We start from the raw sequence: 18,397 nt of genomic DNA, 5'->3' as shown, positions 1-18,397 counted from the left end.
AATTCAACAAAGGAATATTTACTTTTGCACCTTATTATATTCATCCATGCTTGTTGTCAAGATCTTAAAAAACTTAGCTAGCTCCTGGTTTGCTTGCATTCTTTCAGGTGAAATGCCATACTGTTGTAATGGTACAACACATAAAATTTCAGATCAACCAAATTATTTACTCAATCATCCGTAATAATTTAATAAATCTAAACATTTTTAGAGTCCATTGTCTCCCAAAATTGAAGTGCACTGATCTAAGGAATCAATTGTACAAGAAGTCCATATCAATGGAATTCTTCCATGAATCAAAGAGGCTCACGACAAAGCAGGATTACCAAAAAAGCCCGCTTATTAGACCCAACACTTCCATTGAGCTAGATATTCATGAGTGACTAGCATTATTACAGAAGATGAGGGAAATTAAAACTGAGAATTGAATCTAACAATAAAAAGATGGTTGTTTTAGAACATAAAGTTTAACATATTTTTAAGAAATTGAATCTAGGTACACAAATGAAAAGCAAGTTAACCATACATGAAGCACAATTTTCTTACATGGTGGTTTTGCATAACCAGGCAATCCGTACTCAACTTCTTAAGCAGCTCCGGGGGAAATCTGCAAAATGCGCACGACTATCACGTTGCGAAATCATGTCATTCTGGAAGCTTATTACCAGAAGAAAATAAAACAATCTGGATTAAGCTGCAAAAAATGTTAAAGACAGCTTGGAATCTTTTTCCTACTCATGACAAGACTGTCCAGAAACTTTTGAATCTTGTGTACGGGTTCATTATCAATATTGAGTCAAAGTGTTTGAAAATCAAAAAATGGTAAGCATGCTGAGAAAGTTAGATGTGAAGAGGCTCCTAGCATCATTAATTGTAACAACATTAAAATCAATTAAAGACCAATGAAAACTATGTACCTTTGGAACAATGTTCCTTCAATATTAATGTTTTTGACAAATTGGAGGGTAGATGCCTGATTTGCTCCATCAAATGTTTCCAGAATGTTTCTGTCCTATTGTTGAGGAAGAGAAAAAAGTAAAAATAAAAATAATGAACGGCAAAAGCAATCAGCATTGCCGGAAAGAGTACCATCATATTATAATAGTTGTAAGCAGTAAAAGACATTTTTCTAACGCAAGAGACAAACTAAAAGCATACAGTAAAGCCATAAGAAGCACACACACTAATATGCATACAAAATCCAAATTGAAATTGAACAGCAGGATATTAATCAAGGGACGAACAAAACATGTTTCAAGGCTAAAATGAGCACAAGTTAATCAGACACAAAATTGGAAAGCTATGCCAACCAACCAGAAAATCAAAACGGGTTAAGGGTGAGAAATTACCTCGCTAACGATCATTGATAAAAGTTCAAAGCCTAAGCAAATGGCATATACTGGAAAATGATCGCCCGCATCATTCTTCTCTAATATTTTCTGCAAAATCGGAGAAAATAAGAAGCTTGTACTAAGTACGAAATTTCAAGACACATAAGAAAATACACCATTAACGTGCTTGACACAAAAATGCTAACACGCATGCTTCTGCACACTTGAAAAAATGTACACATTCATGCTTCTGCCACATAAATCATGCATTACTCTCTAATAAATATAACAACATTTAATATAATTTACCTTGAAAATTTTTTCAACAATATCGTAGTACAACCCGCTCTTAGCCCAACCGCCAGTATACAGTATACCGTTCACCAATTCAAGCTTCTGCAACACGCAACACGCAACACGCAACACGCAACACGCAACACAATACAACATAACGCAACAGATTAACTCAACTAATTAACGACAATTAATAACAAATTTAAGAAGACAAAACATTAAATTATATAATTATTTTTTCATTTACCTCAAAAAGAATCTCTTCAGGTTCATTGAAAATGAGAGGGATGACACGAGCGCCTCCTGATTCAACGAACTTCACGTACGACGCGGCGATATAAGACGCGTTGGTGGCGTTACTCAGCCTCCCCGAAGCGCCGTCGCCCGGATGACTTAGAATACCGATTACCGGCCGGTAATTCAAACTCGGATCGGGAGCAGGACAATGAGCAGAGAAGGTAGTACTCACTGAGTCAGCATTGTGCTGTTGACTCGGTAGAAGAATCGTCGATGACTCGGCTTCAGCGAAAGAAAGTTCGTTGAATAGGCACAGGAGAATCGGAATCCATAGGCAGTTCCGCGGCTTCCGCGTGGTGGGAGACGAGGGCATTTTGGGAAAAATACTTGGTGGAAAGCAAACGTAGTTGAGGATAGATGGGTAAAAGAGCTGCTGTGCCGGTAGCTTTATAGAGTGACGAGCTTGCACAGCGCACCAAAATGGTCAGACGTGTGAACCATGTGATAAAATATTTTTAGGGAGCTGCTAACTTACAGCCGGCTGTAAGTTACAGCACACACAAATTATGCGGGACCCATCATTTATTACTGTTCACGCATAATTTTGTCATTTTGTGTGTGCTTTACAGCAGCTGTAAGTTAGTGTTTGCCATATTTTTAATCCATTTTCACTACTTACATGAAAAAAAAAAACAAAAAAAAAATTTGCATTCATAGATTTACTGAAATGGCCAATACATTTAACCAATTTAATTTTTCGTCTACTGCTATTTACACAAGTGAGTAGTACCTTAGAAATTTTTAGCCAGTTCTATGAAATTTAAAAAAAATATTTTTTATTTTAGCTTTGTCTTTTCTTTATTAAATTTATGATGATAAATGCTTTTTCACGTAAGGTTGAACAAAATTTTATAAGAAATGACTATATCTGTTATGTTTAAAGTCTAATAGATTCATAATAAATATAATGATCGATTTATATACAATTCACTTGACCATAAAAAATTAATAAACTATTATAATTCACTCAAGATTTGAATTTGTATAATAATGATTACGTTTTTTTTAACATATAATAGATATATATTTGATAGCACTATTTTCATAAATAATTTTTACTAAACAATAAAACTATAATTGTAGTTAAAATGTTAATATAACAAAATTAATATAAGATTAATTGGTTTGAACTCCTTAATTAAAAATTAAACTTTGAAATAATTACAAAAAAAATTAGAACGCATGCATGTTTTGAAAAAAATAATTATCTATTCATGTATTACATGTATAATCACACCACAAGCCACAGTGAAGTCCTATCATATATAATAATATTTGTTTGAATAAAAAAAATGAAACTGCTTTTAATAGGAGAATACTAATTAAAGAGCTGTACTTATTAATAAGGGATATTACTAAATACTCACTAAAAATTTTATGATTTATCAATTCACCATAAAAGTTTTTTGACAATTATATCTTGTAACCAAATGTTTTGACTGTTATAATTTTACCACTAAAATCTTAACATTTGCTGAGATTACAAAAGTACTTGAGAAATTTCAAGCTGAAGTTATTTTTTTATTTTCTTAATTCTTTTACAAACTTTTATCTTTTTCCCTACACATCTGATTTATGAGCTATTTTTTGTTTTTTTTTATTTCAGTTATTAGAATTTTATTATATTAAAGTATTCCAAAATAGAATTTTAGATTTTTTTAATAGACTAACGGTAATTGAAAAGTTTTATGTATCTATAAACAAAATAGTTCATGATATTATTTTCACTAGTACAAATAAATTTTGTCATGTTAAGCTCAATTATAATTAAACCCCCAAAATAATTCATATAATTTATATTACTATATTTAATTGATTTAATTATAATTGGGCTAATATGGTGAAATTTGTTTGTACAAGTGAAAAAAAAATCATAAATTAGTTTGTTTACGGATGCAAAAAAAAAAATTAATTACTATCACTTTCTTAGAAAACTTAAAATTCTATTATGGGAATATTTCAATATAATAAAATTTTACTAACTAAAATAAGGAAAATAAAAAAAGACCCTAAATCGGATGTTTAGAAAAGAAAATCAAAATTTGAAAAAGAACTATAACAATGGGAAAATAATGTCATTTTAAAATTTCTTAAATACTAATGTGATTTCAATAAATTTTTAACATTGTTAAAATTTTAGTGAAATGATAATAACAAAAATATTAGACGGTAAAATATATTTATCAAAAAAATATTAAAGATAAATCGATATGTAAAAAAAAATTTAGTGAATATTTGATAATATCTCTATTAAGAAACATATCATTCAGTTCATTTAGATCTTGTGAATTCCTCTTGCATTCATATATTTCCCATTAAGACTTTTAAGGATTGAAAAGAAATACAGAGAGAGTTTAAAAAAACATAGAAATAATACACGCAAAACAGAAAAAAGAGGGAGTGATGAGAAAATTTAACTTGGAATTGAGGCTTGATTCTCTTTATGAGAGAGTGTCAGATGAACCTAAAAGATAATATTAAAAAAAGAATGAAAAATTAGAAAAGAAAATCCGAAAAGTTGGTTAAGAGCATGAGATATGAGGACGAAAGATGAATAATGGCAAAGAAAAAGCCGGTGGGACCAAGAAAAAAGTAGATAAAAGTACAGTTATTACATGTTGAGAAATGTCTGGAATTTGTTTCAGAAATTATTTTATAATTTATTTTGTATAATAACCAAAACATGCTAAACTTGTTTTTTAAATTGGATTCGGCTACGTTGGAGATGTTTTAAAGTGAATTATTTATTTATAATTACACAATTAAAATTATAATAAAATTTTTATTATTTATCGCTTTATTAATATGGATGAGATTCATTCTCCATCATAAATTTGCTTCAACATAGTCATAGGCTTTGTAATTTATTACTATAAAGTGAGCCCTGCTTTTGTATTTCACAATACATGGTTTTGAAAAATGTCCACTGAAAGTATATGACATTGAAAAACAAATATCGTAAAAGAGGACCGAACAGCCCGAAGAATCTATATCTAGTTGATCACACAGTGTTGAATCACTAATTTGGCTTAAGACTATCTTGCATTATATGTTACATACTTCACACATAAAAAGTACACCTACCAATTTAAAACAATTTCAAAACTAAGCCATACTTAAATCTATTAGTAGAAATATTCTTATATTGATGTATGTAACAGAGCATTACCCCACTAATTTGCAACACAAACTCGTCTGCGAATTAAGGGTCAGAATAAGCCACATCAGCCCCTATTTCACAAAGTAATTTTACATTTTTAAAATTTTAAAAGAATTTGCAAGCTCCTACGAAACGATGCCACGAGACAGGATGGTGACTGACCAGGAAAGCAAAAATGCTTTACATTACATAACAAATGTTATAAGGGTGACGCTAAGTTACGTGCACGTAATTTAGGTCGGGTTCTGTAACTGAGAGGGGGACGTAAGTTACGTGCACGTAACTTAGGCCCTCCCATGTTATAAACGTGCCGCAAATGAGAATCTGCAAGCATGATCTTGGGAGATCGTGTCGTTGCTTCTGTCGGCAAGTGCAGATACAGGGTTGAGGCGGGTGGGGTAACAGACCCACAATTATCTTTTATTTATTTTTCTTAACACGATCAAGTTTATAACAAAGTAATTTCATTTTTCTCTCAAATCTCACCTATCATTTTGCATTTTTTTTTTCACCTTGTCAAATAACCTACATCTTTATCAGTTCCGACCTTCACTGTTCTACAAAATTCTCTTTCAAATTAACAAATTTTACTCAATCATTTTTTTTTCACTTTCGCTGTCTCATTAGGTATAGTGCGAGTATTTCTGTGACTCTTGATATTTACTCTCCAATAGATTTAAAAAATTGAGTCCACATCTTTTTTAAAGGGGATATTATCATTTTACTATCAAAGTTTTACTAACATATCATATCAGTACCAAGATTTACCGAAAAGTATATTTTACTACCAAAATTTTACGCCGTTATCAATTCACTACCATTTCGTTAACAACATTAAAAATTTGTTGATATCATAAGGGTATTAAAGACATTTGCAGCTGTAATAGTAAAATTGTCTGTTAATTTGATAGATAAATTATCATTTTACTACCAAATTTTTAGGAAAATTATCATTTTACTACTGAATTTTTAGGGGAATTATAAATTATCATTTTACTACCAAACTCTTGGAGATAAAATCGACTTTTAACTCAATTTCTGTTAAATATTAACTTTTTCTTAACGGAATGATAGTGAATTGATAACGGCGCAAAACTTTGATAGTAAAATGCACTTTTCGACAAATCTTGGTATTGATATGATATATCAGTAAAACTTTGTTAATAAAATGATAATATCTCTTTTTAAAGTAACAAGAGGCTAGAAAAAAATGTATTACATTTTCTCCATGATTCTAGATAAGAATGCCTATAAAAAGATACACGAAAAGGAAAGTTGTAGAAAAATATATTAGGAAAACATATAAAAAGGGACCACACTCAAAATGTATGGCGCACGAGTTGAGGGACCTTCAATAATAATAAGCAGATACTCTAATTACTATATTTCTCTTCTCTTAGTATATTGCTCTCTCTACTTAGAATCAAATTCTTCCCCTGTAATGCATGTTGCCTGTGCTTTTATGACCTAAAGTCACATGGTTTGTTTAGACTTTCGTTGAGCTTTATCAATGAATATACTTAATTATCTTAAGTTGTCGAGATTGCATGAGCAGCTAAAAAGAGTCATAACTTAAGTGGTTGTCTCTTGAATATTTTTAAGAAAAATTATCCACTGACCACCTGTTCTTTTCGGATTTTTTAAAAATACACATCTTTTTTTTTTGGTTGATTTCCCCTAAAAGTTACATTTTCTTACACTTTTCCACTTCTATTTGCATTCTATTATAACCTTATTGATGTCATAGGGGTAAAATTGTCATTTCACTTGCATAGCAAAAATCAACATCAATTAAACGCGGTAGAAAAAGAGGAAAAAAAAAGGTAAAAATATTCCAGATTATTTTGTTTAACTTATTATCTAATGCCTAAATTGTAAAGAAAATTCGAAATATTTTTTTTTTCATTTCATTAGGGTGAAATAGTAATTTTACACTAAAGGGATAAAATAGTCATTTTGTTAATATTCTGTTAACTTCTCTCACGGAGTTTAGACGGCAGTGAAAACATGATACATTTTGTAACTTCAGGTGGAAATCAGCAAAAAAAAAAAAACTGTTTTTTTGAAAAAGTCTCAAAAAAAGTGGTCGATGGATAATTACCATTTCATATATTTGGATAGTAAAAGATGGTAATTATCTAATCCAATTACTTATATTATAATCTTAGGCTCCGTTTGGTATAGCTTATTAAATAGAGCTTATAACAGTAGAGTTTATGGGGGTAGAGCTTATACTAATAGAGCTTTTGGACAAAAAGTCATTGGGTGTTTGGTTGTCAATTAAAAAAGTACTTTTGAACCATTAAACTGTTTGGTCGTGTAAAACTAAAAGTGTTTTTATGTAATTAAATTACCAAAAATGATATGTATTCATATTATATAATATGTAACAAAATGCATCCAAGTTATCAATTAATAATAAAAAATCAGTTCAATCATTTCTTTAATTTTCAAAATTAAAAATTGCATCATTGATATATTCTCCTAAACAAAAATTGCATCATTTTGGGTATGTGTAAGGATTGCAAAATTAAAGTGCTGGTTATTTTTTTTTTTTTAAAAAAGAGAGAGATAAAGTGAAGTGGCGGCAATAATATGTTTATATGACGACAACAATTTTCGTTGGGTAGGTTTTATACAAAGGGTATTATGTAATTAATGAAATATGTTAAGGATATTTTTGATATTATATATTTTTTGGAAAAGCTCTCTAACCTCTACTTCCAAAAGCTCAAATTTTAGATTTTTACTAGTAGAGGTAAATTAGCTTATTTAAGCTAAAAAAACTCTACTAAAAAAATAACCAAACACCATAAAAATTTTTAAAAAGTGCTTATAGGATTAAATAAGCACTTATGACTCTTAAATAAGGCTCCGTTTGGTACAGCTTATTAAATAGAGCTTATAACAGTGGAGTTTATAGCAGTAGAGCTTATACCAATAGAGCTTTTGGACAAAAAGTCATTGGGTGTTTGATTGTCAATAAAAAAAGCACTTTTGAACCATTAAACTGTGTGATATTTTTTTATTATATATTTTTAGAAAAGCTCTCTAACCTCTACTCCCAAAAGCTCAAAATTTGGGCTTTTGCTAGTAGAGATAAATTAGCTTATTTAAGCTAAAAAAATTCTACTAAAAAAAAACCAAACACCATAAAAATTTTTAAAAAGTGCTTATACGATTAAATAAGTACTTATGGCTCTTAAATAAGCCATACCAAACAGGCACTAAGTCATATCAAACAGACACTTAATATAATTCTTAATTTTGACATACATACACACATACATACATACATAAACTAATAGTGATAAATACGATATTCCCAAATCTACCGATAAATAATCTGTTAAATAAATTCCTTTAATAAATTTCAAAAGTCTAAGCCTAATAAATTCCTTTAATAAATTACTAAAGCCTAAGCCTTTTGCCGGCTTTATTATCCAGTAAATCATGTGTGGAGTGTGGACTCGTAAATCATTAAATGAACTTGGATGAATTTACTAGATATAATTAACTTGGATCATACCTCTATTCTTCCACATCACACCACACCCTTTAAAGTGAGCCCTAAAGAAATGGTTGGGGTTCACATGTACTGCATCAGAAACATATATTATCAAATGATAAGTGATATCATGAAAAGCATACGGCACGAGATACGTGTGTGTTTTTTTTTTTTTTTTTAATTTCTGTAACATTAACGGCATGAAGCCTAATGCCTTAGTTTTCGCATGAATACTGTAAATAGTTTTCTATGTCCTATCTAATAGGAGGAAGTTTTTGCCAGCTCGCATATCTGTTGCTTGATTCTACATGTATCGAATATTATTACACGGCAACAATCATTAGGCGAGGCCTTTTCTAATAGTTTCATTGGATTGGGCTTTGATTAAAACTCCACCCGATTTACCTTTATTTTCGGGCCTAAATTCACTGGCTTTTTGCCTGTGCATTTTCATGTGTCTGCAAGGCTATAATTACAAGTTTAAAGATTTAAGGATAAAATTATTTGCTCCATCAAGGTAACTTTTTTCCTTCTTGTGTCTGTTATTTTTTAAACAAATTGCGTCAATTATTTTTCTACAACTGTGATTCATTAGTTGCTTTTTGACAAAAAGTTAGTATGTTTTGCTGAACTTCCTAGTAGACTTAAATTTCAGCTAGAGTGGTGATATTAGCCCCTTTATTTATATCTCCAGCTCCCATGTTTTAATAAATATTATTTATTCTAAACTCACCCTTATTAAAAAATAAAATAAATTAAAATAAATAATTTTCTTCCTTCTTAAGCTCTCAATATATTAACTGCTTATCTCCTCATTTTTTAACTGATTCGCAATTTAAATTAGATATTAATTCCTAATCAAAACCTAATCGAAATTTGAAAAAAAAAACTGTCATGCAAAATCAGAACCAATATCATTAATAATGATAAAATCCATCACTTGTTCATCAAATTTAACAAAAATTAATATTGAAACTCATTATATGTTGATGGAGGTAATGGATTAATTAATGGTGAAGAAGATAGATGATGGTGGTGACGATGATGAGCTTCTTGTTAATGAAATGATAAGGCTCATGACACGACGGGGAGAGAATAAAAAATAAAGAACAGCAATTTTTTATTCTTTATAAAGATAATTCTTTAAAATAATAAGATCAACTGAAAAGTGGAGCTAGCCAGATATTTTGAGAGGGCCAAATACCAATACTCTTTCAGTTGAATTACGAAGTCCAATGAGCTCAATTACCAGGCCCCGTTCTCTTTTTGGGCATGTTCTGTGCTGCTCGGGCTACGTTGAATCCAGTTGGGTCAGTGATTCAACTTTAATTTCACAAACCTATTTTGCAAACTACACACACCAAGACCTCCTCTACTTACAAAAATTTAGCCAACTTTCTACTCTCTCTATGGGTTGAAATAATCTCACAAACGAGGAATGGGTGTAGACCTGATGTTGATATATTTTATTGATATATTTTGTGCAGATTAAAATTCATTTTTATCAATATATGATATTTATATTTTCAAGTAGTACGATGCGATTCAATTTTTATTATACATCTGAGCAAAATTCATATTTTATATCACCTTAACAGATATTACTGTTTTAGTCACTTTAGTGTACAAAAATATTGTTATTTATTGCAACTCTAAACTTTAAGTTTCTCCAAGGACTTAGACAAGTGGTTATCAAGTAATTTTATTTAATTGATCACTCAAGTTCGAATGATGAGAACAAAATCAATTTGGGCTTTACCCACTATACCTTTTTGAAAATTAAAAAAAAGAAAAAGCCAAACTCTAATCATGCATATATAATAATATACAAACTTTTACCATAAATGCATTTTGAAACTCTTTTTAATTCAAACAGACCTTATTTTTTGGTTAAAAACTCAATAAAGATTTTATCATGATCTAAGCTCTCTTGAGTTTTCAGTTATTTTACGGCATGTCTCCTTTATTAATACCATGTAGGGGTGTGATTGACTTATTAACATCAATCACACGTAAATTTTTGCCAAAAAAAATTTAGATTATAAGGAAATTTTGATCCCAAAGATACTTCAGTAGAATTTTGTGAATACTTTGTTGTCAATAGTAAAGGCAAAGAAAAGAATAAGAAGCACACAAAAAGATAGAGAAGAACCGTTGGATTGGCAAATTGAAGTCCTTGGAAAATCGGCCAGCAGCACCATTATTGTTAATCCGTTTTTGTGCAAGAACCATTGTGTCAGCAAACCCAAAAAAACAATAAAATTTACTTTACTTACACACTTATTAAAGTTGGAACCTAAGACTTAAGTCCTAAGAAAATCATTTCTTACTACGGAGCTACCCAAAACTTAGTCTTAAGAAGACTATTTCTTGGTATTGCTGTTAGACCTCTAACAATTCTGAAGTTATTGCTTAAACGGAAGCTATCTGTCTACTAAAAAAATGTAATGCAACACTAATCAGAGCCATGACCGTTGGTGATTAAAACAGCCATTTTTCAAAATGAAATGAATGTTAAGCATGACTTTCCCTTTCAAATACACTAACCTTTCAAATCTTGAGCAATTAGCTTTTTGGTTTTTCACTCATAATTTCACAGATGAAATCCGTGACGCGTTTTGATGAAATTGTGCAAAGAATCATGGTTGCAAAGCATCAATTTCAGCAATCATAATAGGCTGTGCTAGCTTAGTTCCCAAGTAGATATGGCCATGGGACACGAAATAATCTTCAAATACCATCACAATTCTGTAATAGCTCGAGACGGAACTGGTAAAAATTCTTACTACTTTTGATGCTATAGATATTCCAAGCAATGATTTTCGCAGAGAATCCGACAATCATTTGGAAGCTTGGTTCATTTTTTACTCCTCAAATCTTTATCACAACAGGCCTAACAAGTCATTCTTGAATCCTTGGACATCTCATCAAAAAACAAGCTTCACGGACAGGTTCCATGGCAACTGATATTTCTTGCAATTTTTACGGCTCGTAAGGACATAGAGTAACAAATATATCATCGTAATCATATAACCACAGCTAAAATGGGGATATTTATCAGGGGAGCCAACCAATTGCCGTCTAGGAGCCTTCAAAAATACCTCAGATTCAACTCTGGTTATAGCAAGGTCTCCTCATCCAGATCATCCTCATGATTATGGCAGTATGTACGACAGTGTTAGCATCTATTTATAAAATTATATATATATATATATATAAAAGTTATTTACAATGACAGATGTTTACGTTTCCAGCAATATTTTTCACACTTCAATGATTTTTACAAATGTGCCTCGACAGAATTCAGGGTTGATGTTGGGTAAAGATGTAAACCTCATCAAACCCCTTCCTGCACTCAAGACAATGAATTTATAATGAGAACTAAATACCTATAGGGTGAAGCAGTCTCAAAAGAGGGGAAACAATAAAGAACATAGTTGCCTTACCCAGCCTTCCCACAAAATGTGGGCCTGTAATTGTAAATGAGATTGTCAAGCACTTTCTGAGCAGGAGGCCTGTTCACCGACCTCCGAGCCTCACTGCACCAAATATAATAGAGTTTGATGTCAGCCTAAGTTCTGTTGGTGCATACCATCATGGTATTACTAATTAAGTTTTGGTCTTCCAAATGTCAAGAACAGCCACTAATTTGTATTTTCAATAATTTGTTTACTTACTCAATTAGTCCATATGCTTGTATATGCCAAAAAGAACGGTGAAGAAATGCAGAAAGGTATAGAATACTATTTATTGCAAATAAAAGGCAGTAGTTAATAATGAAAGAGATGTCTCTATTAAGGAGATAAATTCAAACTCTACCTTGATTTAGTAGTAACAGATCCATCATGCATCATGAGTTAATCATTTTGTTTTTTCTACATATTTTCCAACCAAAAAGGAACTATATCCTAGTCGAAAAAATTAAATAGTCATGTACTGAGAAATGATATTATAGTTCTACTTCATGTGTACCAATCAAACTTACAAAATAAACCATCTATGATTTTTATGGTTTACAAGAAACAACCTGATAAAATAGTTTGCGACATGTTGAGTCACCTCAATGGCATCCTCTGAGTGTGGAATTGCTGATGATCCCCATTCAAAAGCATTTTTCTGTAGAATGATAGGTCAGTCATTTCATCTAAAATGGAAACAGTTACATTACAAAGAAATTTATTAATAAAATACTCAAGAATAGAGCACTGAATCCGGAGAAACAGATCAACTCAAACATGAATTTACATGAGCAAATGCATACTAACATAACCAGTCTAGCAACGAATATCTTTTAACATGGGCAATGCTAGGTATCCCAACATATAAGTCCCAATTTGAGTCCCAACTGATGTGGCATTCATTCATTAGATGTTGGTTAAGTGATTTTACTAGTTATCAAATCCATCATCCAATAGATAAGTGACACATGGCATTAGAACTCAAGTTGGGACTCAAATATTGGGATCCCAAAAATTATTGCTTTGAATATAAGTTTCAAATTTATAAAATTATACAAACATTAAACCAGACAACGAAGAATACATGAAGCTTGGTCTATATTGTTCAAAACTAAACAATTCTGCATGCCAACCATCCAATATCCCCATGATAAATCTAATCTTATTGACCTGTGCTGATCACCCTTCGTTAGACTCTAAAAAATCTCCATAAAGTTATGCCCTTCAATTATATGGTCTTCATTTACCTTAAAGCCACAACGCCAAGTGCCCAAGCAGGCTTACAGTGCCTATTCCTACAAACCTCCGCTTACCACATTTTCCCACTATATCAGGGAGCATGAACTTTATTTTACAACAATCTCTTCACTTAATTGTTACATAGCATGATTATTAATCCATTTTTATCCCAATTACTAGTTTTTGATAACTTCACACTCTCTCTGTAGAAGTTTGAGAGCCCAGAAGTATGCTCTCAGGCAGGTAACGTCACGCTACATGTAGATCAGCCTCTTCAATCACATTTCTCCATATCCCATTTCAACTGATTTGCTCCTATATATTCAAGAACAGTTCTACTGTGCAGCGTCACACAAGTTCTGAACCAAACAAAGAAATATATATCACCTCAATTTTTGGTTTTCTGATAAGAGAGACCATGGAAACCACTCAAACGAGCAATACTGAGCATTTATTTGATATGACATATGTCTGATATAACAATTGAAGGGCATAACTTTATGGAGATTTTTTAGAGTCTAACGAAGGGTGATCAGCACAGGTCAATAAGATTAGATTTATCATGGGGATATTGGATGGTTGGCATGCAGAATTGTTTAGTTTTGAACAATATAGACCAAGCTTCATGTATTCTTCATTGTCTGGTTTAATGTTTGTATAATTTTACAAATTTGAAACTTATATTCAAAGCAATAATTTTTGGGATCCCAATATTTGAGTCCCAACTTGAGTTCTAATGCCACGTGTCACTTATCTATTGGATGATGGATTTGATAACTAGTAAAATCACTTAACCAACATCTAATGGATGAATGCCACATCAGTTGGGACTCAAATTGGGACTTATATGTTGGGATACCTAGCATTGCCCATGTTAAACGATATTCGTTGCTAGACTGGTTATGTTAGTATGCATTTGTTCATGTACAAAGAAAGAATGACGTATCTAGTCAGCTTTTAGCCCAGATCATGAACATTTTGAGCTCAGTGCAAATGTTGCTCAAAAGCTTCACCACAAGAGGTTATATTTAACTTTGGGGCATGGCATGGGATTGGCACCCTCATTCACACCTCTCATTTTTAAGATTGAATATGAAATATTATTTTATGAGATTATTAGAATAAAAGCCAAATCAAGACAAGGTGAACCAACATCTGCAGCAATATTACAGTAGCTAATTGATAACTGAACCCCTCAGGTTATCCCACCTCTGGTAGAAAAAGAGCAGCTTTCTATTATTAAGCTTATGATGAGAAGCAAAGTGGGATGATATAAAGGTGAGATGCAACCCAACTAGCAAAAGCTCAGAATTGATTCCAAAAAAAAAAAAAAAAGCTAAGCCAAGCCCGCAAGCTGAGTTCCAGCTACTTGAGAGTGGTTTATCTCATTTGAAGCACTATCTTTTAAGATACGAAAAACCCAAAACAAATAAAAAAAAAATTGCAAATGAGGCACAACAAGGAACATTGTGAAGCACACTGAAGTTCATACCTCTGGATGCCATTGAAAGGCAGTCACAGGATAGTCATAGGCTTGCACTGTGGAGACATAGACCTGATAATTATTAATTCCCCAGATTTGAAATTCTTTTAGAGAAATAAATAAATAAATATTACATGAGTGAAAATATTTCTCCTAACAGTGCATGCGTCCATGAAATAAAGAAAGGTTACATGTTGTACCTTATTATCCTCATCTGCACTTGTTGTTAACATTTTAAAAAACCTTGACAGATCCAGGTTCTTTCGCAGCGTTTCAGGTGAAATGCCATACTGAAACAACGGCATAACACGTAAAGTCAGATCAACTAACTATTTAATAAACCACCCACACTAATTTCAAAATCAAAACATTTTTTGAGTTCATTTTTCAAAATCTGCGTCTGAGTTTGTAACAGAAGAAGATGATCAAAGAGTCCAAATATACAGAATTCTTCACAGGACTATGAATCAAAGATGAAAGAACAAAGCAAGAATGCCAATATGCTTGCAATTGGACCTGACTCGTTCATCAAGCAAAGATTAGTCATAATGCTAGTATTATTTTCTCCTAGGCTTAGTCTCTTTGCTAGCGGTTCTTCGAAGAACAGAATGTTCTTAGTCTGTTCCTTACTAATATGCGAAAAATCGGCGTAAAAGATGGAACAAAGGAGAGATATCAACTTGAGTTTGCAAAAGAATGAGTTGACCAAAGAGGTAATATATACCAAATTCTTCCATGGCTATGACTCAAAGATGAAAGAAGAAATGAAATTGCCAATATACCAGCAAATTGGACCTGAATTGTTCATCAAGCAAAGATTAGTCATAATGTTAGTATTATTTTCCCCATGCTTAGTCTCTTTGCTAGCAGTTCTTCAAAGCAAGCATATTCTTATTCTGTTTTTCGCTAAAATGCAAAAAATGGACATAAAAGAGGGAAGGAAGAGGATCAACTTTAGTTTAAAAGATATAATGGATTTTATTCTTCAAAAATAATTCTTTGTTATAAATCTCACAGTTTAATAATCTTCAAGCAATTGAATCTGGCTACAGAAGTAGACAGCAAGTTAACAGTACAAGGTCTCACATGATGGTTTTGCATGACAAGGCAATCTGTACTCAACTTTTTAATCAACTGCGGTGGAAACCTGCAAAATGGACATCAAGTTGCAAATGAGGGACCAGAGGATTCGCTACTAATAATGTCACGCAAAAATTTAGGACCAACAAAAAACAATGTAAATAGATAGTAGTTAAGTTGTTACATCATAAAAAATGACATAAAACAATGCAATAATAAAAAATTATGTAAATTTGAAACAGTAAAAAATTATATACCTTTGAAACACAGTTCCTTCAATACTAGTGTTTTCGATGAATTGAAGAGTAGATGCCTGATCTGCTGCATTAAATGACTCCAGAATATTTTTGTCCTATTATTGAGGAGGAAAAAAATAATTCAAATCAATAAAATCAAAGCTTCATTGAAATATTCCAAGCATCCAAAATTTCAAATGTATGTTTGGCTAAACTAAACAATGAAGTACTTTGGCAATGAAAAAAATTAATATAATAAAACAAAGAGGCATACATGGAGTACAAAGCATACTTCAAATGATGCTTTTACAATAGAAATTAGGAAACATACGCAGACCACAAGTAAAAATGAAAAAAGAGAGAGAAAGATTACCTTGCCGATGATCATTGTCAAAAGTTCAAAGCCTAAGCAGTGAGCATATAGTGGAAAATGATCACCCGCGTCATTCTTTTCTAGAATTTTCTGCAAGAAACCGAAAAAAACAAGAATTATAAAACTAATAGTTAGTTGATAAGATTTAACGGAATGAAATCCACAATGCACGAAAATTAATATTTGTTTGCTTGAAGCAAATGAAAATGGAGAAATGTAAGCCTAAGATATAATACAATCAAAGTGCTTTGGAACTCATGATCTGTTTGTGAATATTTCATATGCTTCCAGAAAAGCACTGAATACATTTTCAAAACCAGTTCTTTAAATATTACAAAAAGGCAAGGCATAAAAGTGCTTTTAATAACTAATTCATTAGCAGTTTTTGTTTCCAGAGAAAGCAACTTCAAATACTTTCGAATTAGCTTTTTAATCAAATGAGCAGTGTTTTTTTAAAGTAGCATTTAATGAATTACCTTGAAAACTTTTTCAACAATCTCATAGTACAAACCATCTTTGGCCCAGCCTCCAGTGTACAGTACACCATTTACCAATTCCAGCTTCTTCAATAAGCATCACAACAACGTCAGCTGACCAATAACAACAAATAAACATAAAAAATAAAATAGAATTGATTTTTTTTAAAATTACCTCAAAAAGAACATCTTCAGGTTCGTTATAAATAAGAGGAATAACACGAGCACCGGCGGATTCAACGAACTTAACGTAAGAAGCAGCAATGTAGGACGCATTCGTCGCGTTGTTCAATCTCCCCGAAGCGCCGTCGCCTGGATGAGTAACGATACCGATCACCGGGCGATAATTTAATTTCGAGTCGGGTACGGGACACCGAGGGCCCAAGACGGATAAGCTACTTACGGCGTCATTTTGTTGTTGTTGTCGTTGGCTTGGTAAGAGAATCTTTGATTGCGCTTCGACTGAAGAGAATTCTTTCGAGAGAGAGAAAAGGATCGGAATCCAAAGATAGCCCCACATGTCGGACGAAGATGTGGAAACGAGAAGGACCCGATCCGATTAGGAGGATTTCTTTTGTTTTTCTTTTTTCTTTTTTAATTTTTTTTCAAAGAAGAGAGAGAATTAATAGTACTCTAATAAGGGTAATCCGTGGGGACTGGGGACTATTGCCAAAATTCGTGTAATAATCCCTCCCACTTAAAAAAATAATATATACACACACACTCTTACAAGATTACAAAAAATGGTGAAATAATTATTCAAATTCTCAATGAAAGACACCAAAAATTGAATATGGTGACAAACAAATTAATTTTTAAACTTTTTAACTATAAATAATTTAATCTATTTAGTAAACTAATAATATTTATTTTCACCAAGTTTTCGTTAGGATTCGATTCAAGTCAATTAGGTAGCTTTTGTAGAATGGTGCTTAAATATGATTGAAGCAAATAAATTTATATTTGAAGAGAGCTTGTGCTAAGTTTGAGTTTCGGTGTGTTTTTTTAATGTTTGGTGCATGTGGTTTAGATGAAGTACACTAGGTGCTTAACTGAATTACACTAGATGGTGAGCTAAACTAATATGCAAAGTGAGTTCAGATGGTCATATAAGAAAAAAAATAAGGAGAACGTAGTGGAGTCTTGTATAAGTTGATATGGAGAGCTAATGTGTGTTTAAGAGTAGCTCAGATGTAGTTGGGGGACAACTTAAGCAGTCTCAAAGAATACTTAGCGTAACTGGAATAGCTCAGATAAGCTCATACGTGAAATACAATATCGACATCAAATTAAAAATATAGTAAAATAAACACAAATATAAAGAACACACAATGTTTACGTTGTTCGACCTTCGGTCTATGTTCGTGAGAGCAAGTCATCACCAATCTATTATATAAAGGAGAGCTTACAAAAGGTTTTTTTATCCCAAAAAAAAAATTCCCCACCCAGCAATCCCAAAGTG

The 18,397-nt window shown here is 31.9% G+C and overlaps 1 protein-coding gene and 1 pseudogene across 4 annotated transcripts in view; both read right to left on the bottom strand.

The window, feature by feature from the left end:
* The window catches only part of LOC18049939, a 3,787-nt pseudogene extending 1,452 nt beyond the window's left edge, over nucleotides 1-2,335 (bottom strand). Inside the window, exons 1-6 of the transcript XR_002906339.1 lie at nucleotides 1,873-2,335; nucleotides 1,641-1,727; nucleotides 1,350-1,439; nucleotides 918-1,012; nucleotides 547-607; nucleotides 31-120 (exon numbers count right to left, since the gene is read on the bottom strand). The product of XR_002906339.1 is annotated as a gamma-glutamyl hydrolase 2 (transcript). The remainder of the gene's footprint in view (nucleotides 1-30; nucleotides 121-546; nucleotides 608-917; nucleotides 1,013-1,349; nucleotides 1,440-1,640; nucleotides 1,728-1,872) is intronic.
* Nucleotides 2,336-11,776: 9,441 nt separating this feature from the next.
* LOC18049938 (gamma-glutamyl hydrolase 2) lies at nucleotides 11,777-17,519 on the bottom strand. 3 transcript variants are annotated; one of them, XM_006442332.2, is made up of 10 exons: nucleotides 17,111-17,519; nucleotides 16,936-17,022; nucleotides 16,460-16,549; nucleotides 16,108-16,202; nucleotides 15,857-15,917; nucleotides 14,971-15,060; nucleotides 14,780-14,842; nucleotides 12,618-12,706; nucleotides 12,037-12,129; nucleotides 11,777-11,939 (listed from the first exon to the last, which is right to left on the bottom strand). In XM_006442332.2, the coding sequence occupies exons 1-10, from the start codon at nucleotides 17,453-17,455 to the stop codon at nucleotides 11,894-11,896; spliced, it is 1,059 nt and encodes a 352-aa protein (XP_006442395.1). In that variant the 5' UTR covers nucleotides 17,456-17,519; the 3' UTR covers nucleotides 11,777-11,893. The 3 variants fall into 3 exon arrangements, with proteins under 3 accessions (XP_006442395.1, XP_024043542.1, XP_024043543.1); XM_024187774.1 differs by lacking the exon at nucleotides 14,780-14,842; XM_024187775.1 differs by lacking the exons at nucleotides 14,780-14,842; nucleotides 14,971-15,060.
* Between the last annotated feature and the right edge of the window lie 878 nt (nucleotides 17,520-18,397).

This window comes from Citrus clementina, unplaced genomic scaffold, assembly GCF_000493195.1.
Source record: "Citrus clementina cultivar Clemenules unplaced genomic scaffold, Citrus_clementina_v1.0 scaffold_3, whole genome shotgun sequence".
NCBI classification, from domain to species: domain Eukaryota; kingdom Viridiplantae; phylum Streptophyta; class Magnoliopsida; order Sapindales; family Rutaceae; genus Citrus; species Citrus x clementina.
Note: the sequence above shows the minus strand (reverse complement) of the source record. Positions and strands in the feature narration are given on the sequence as shown.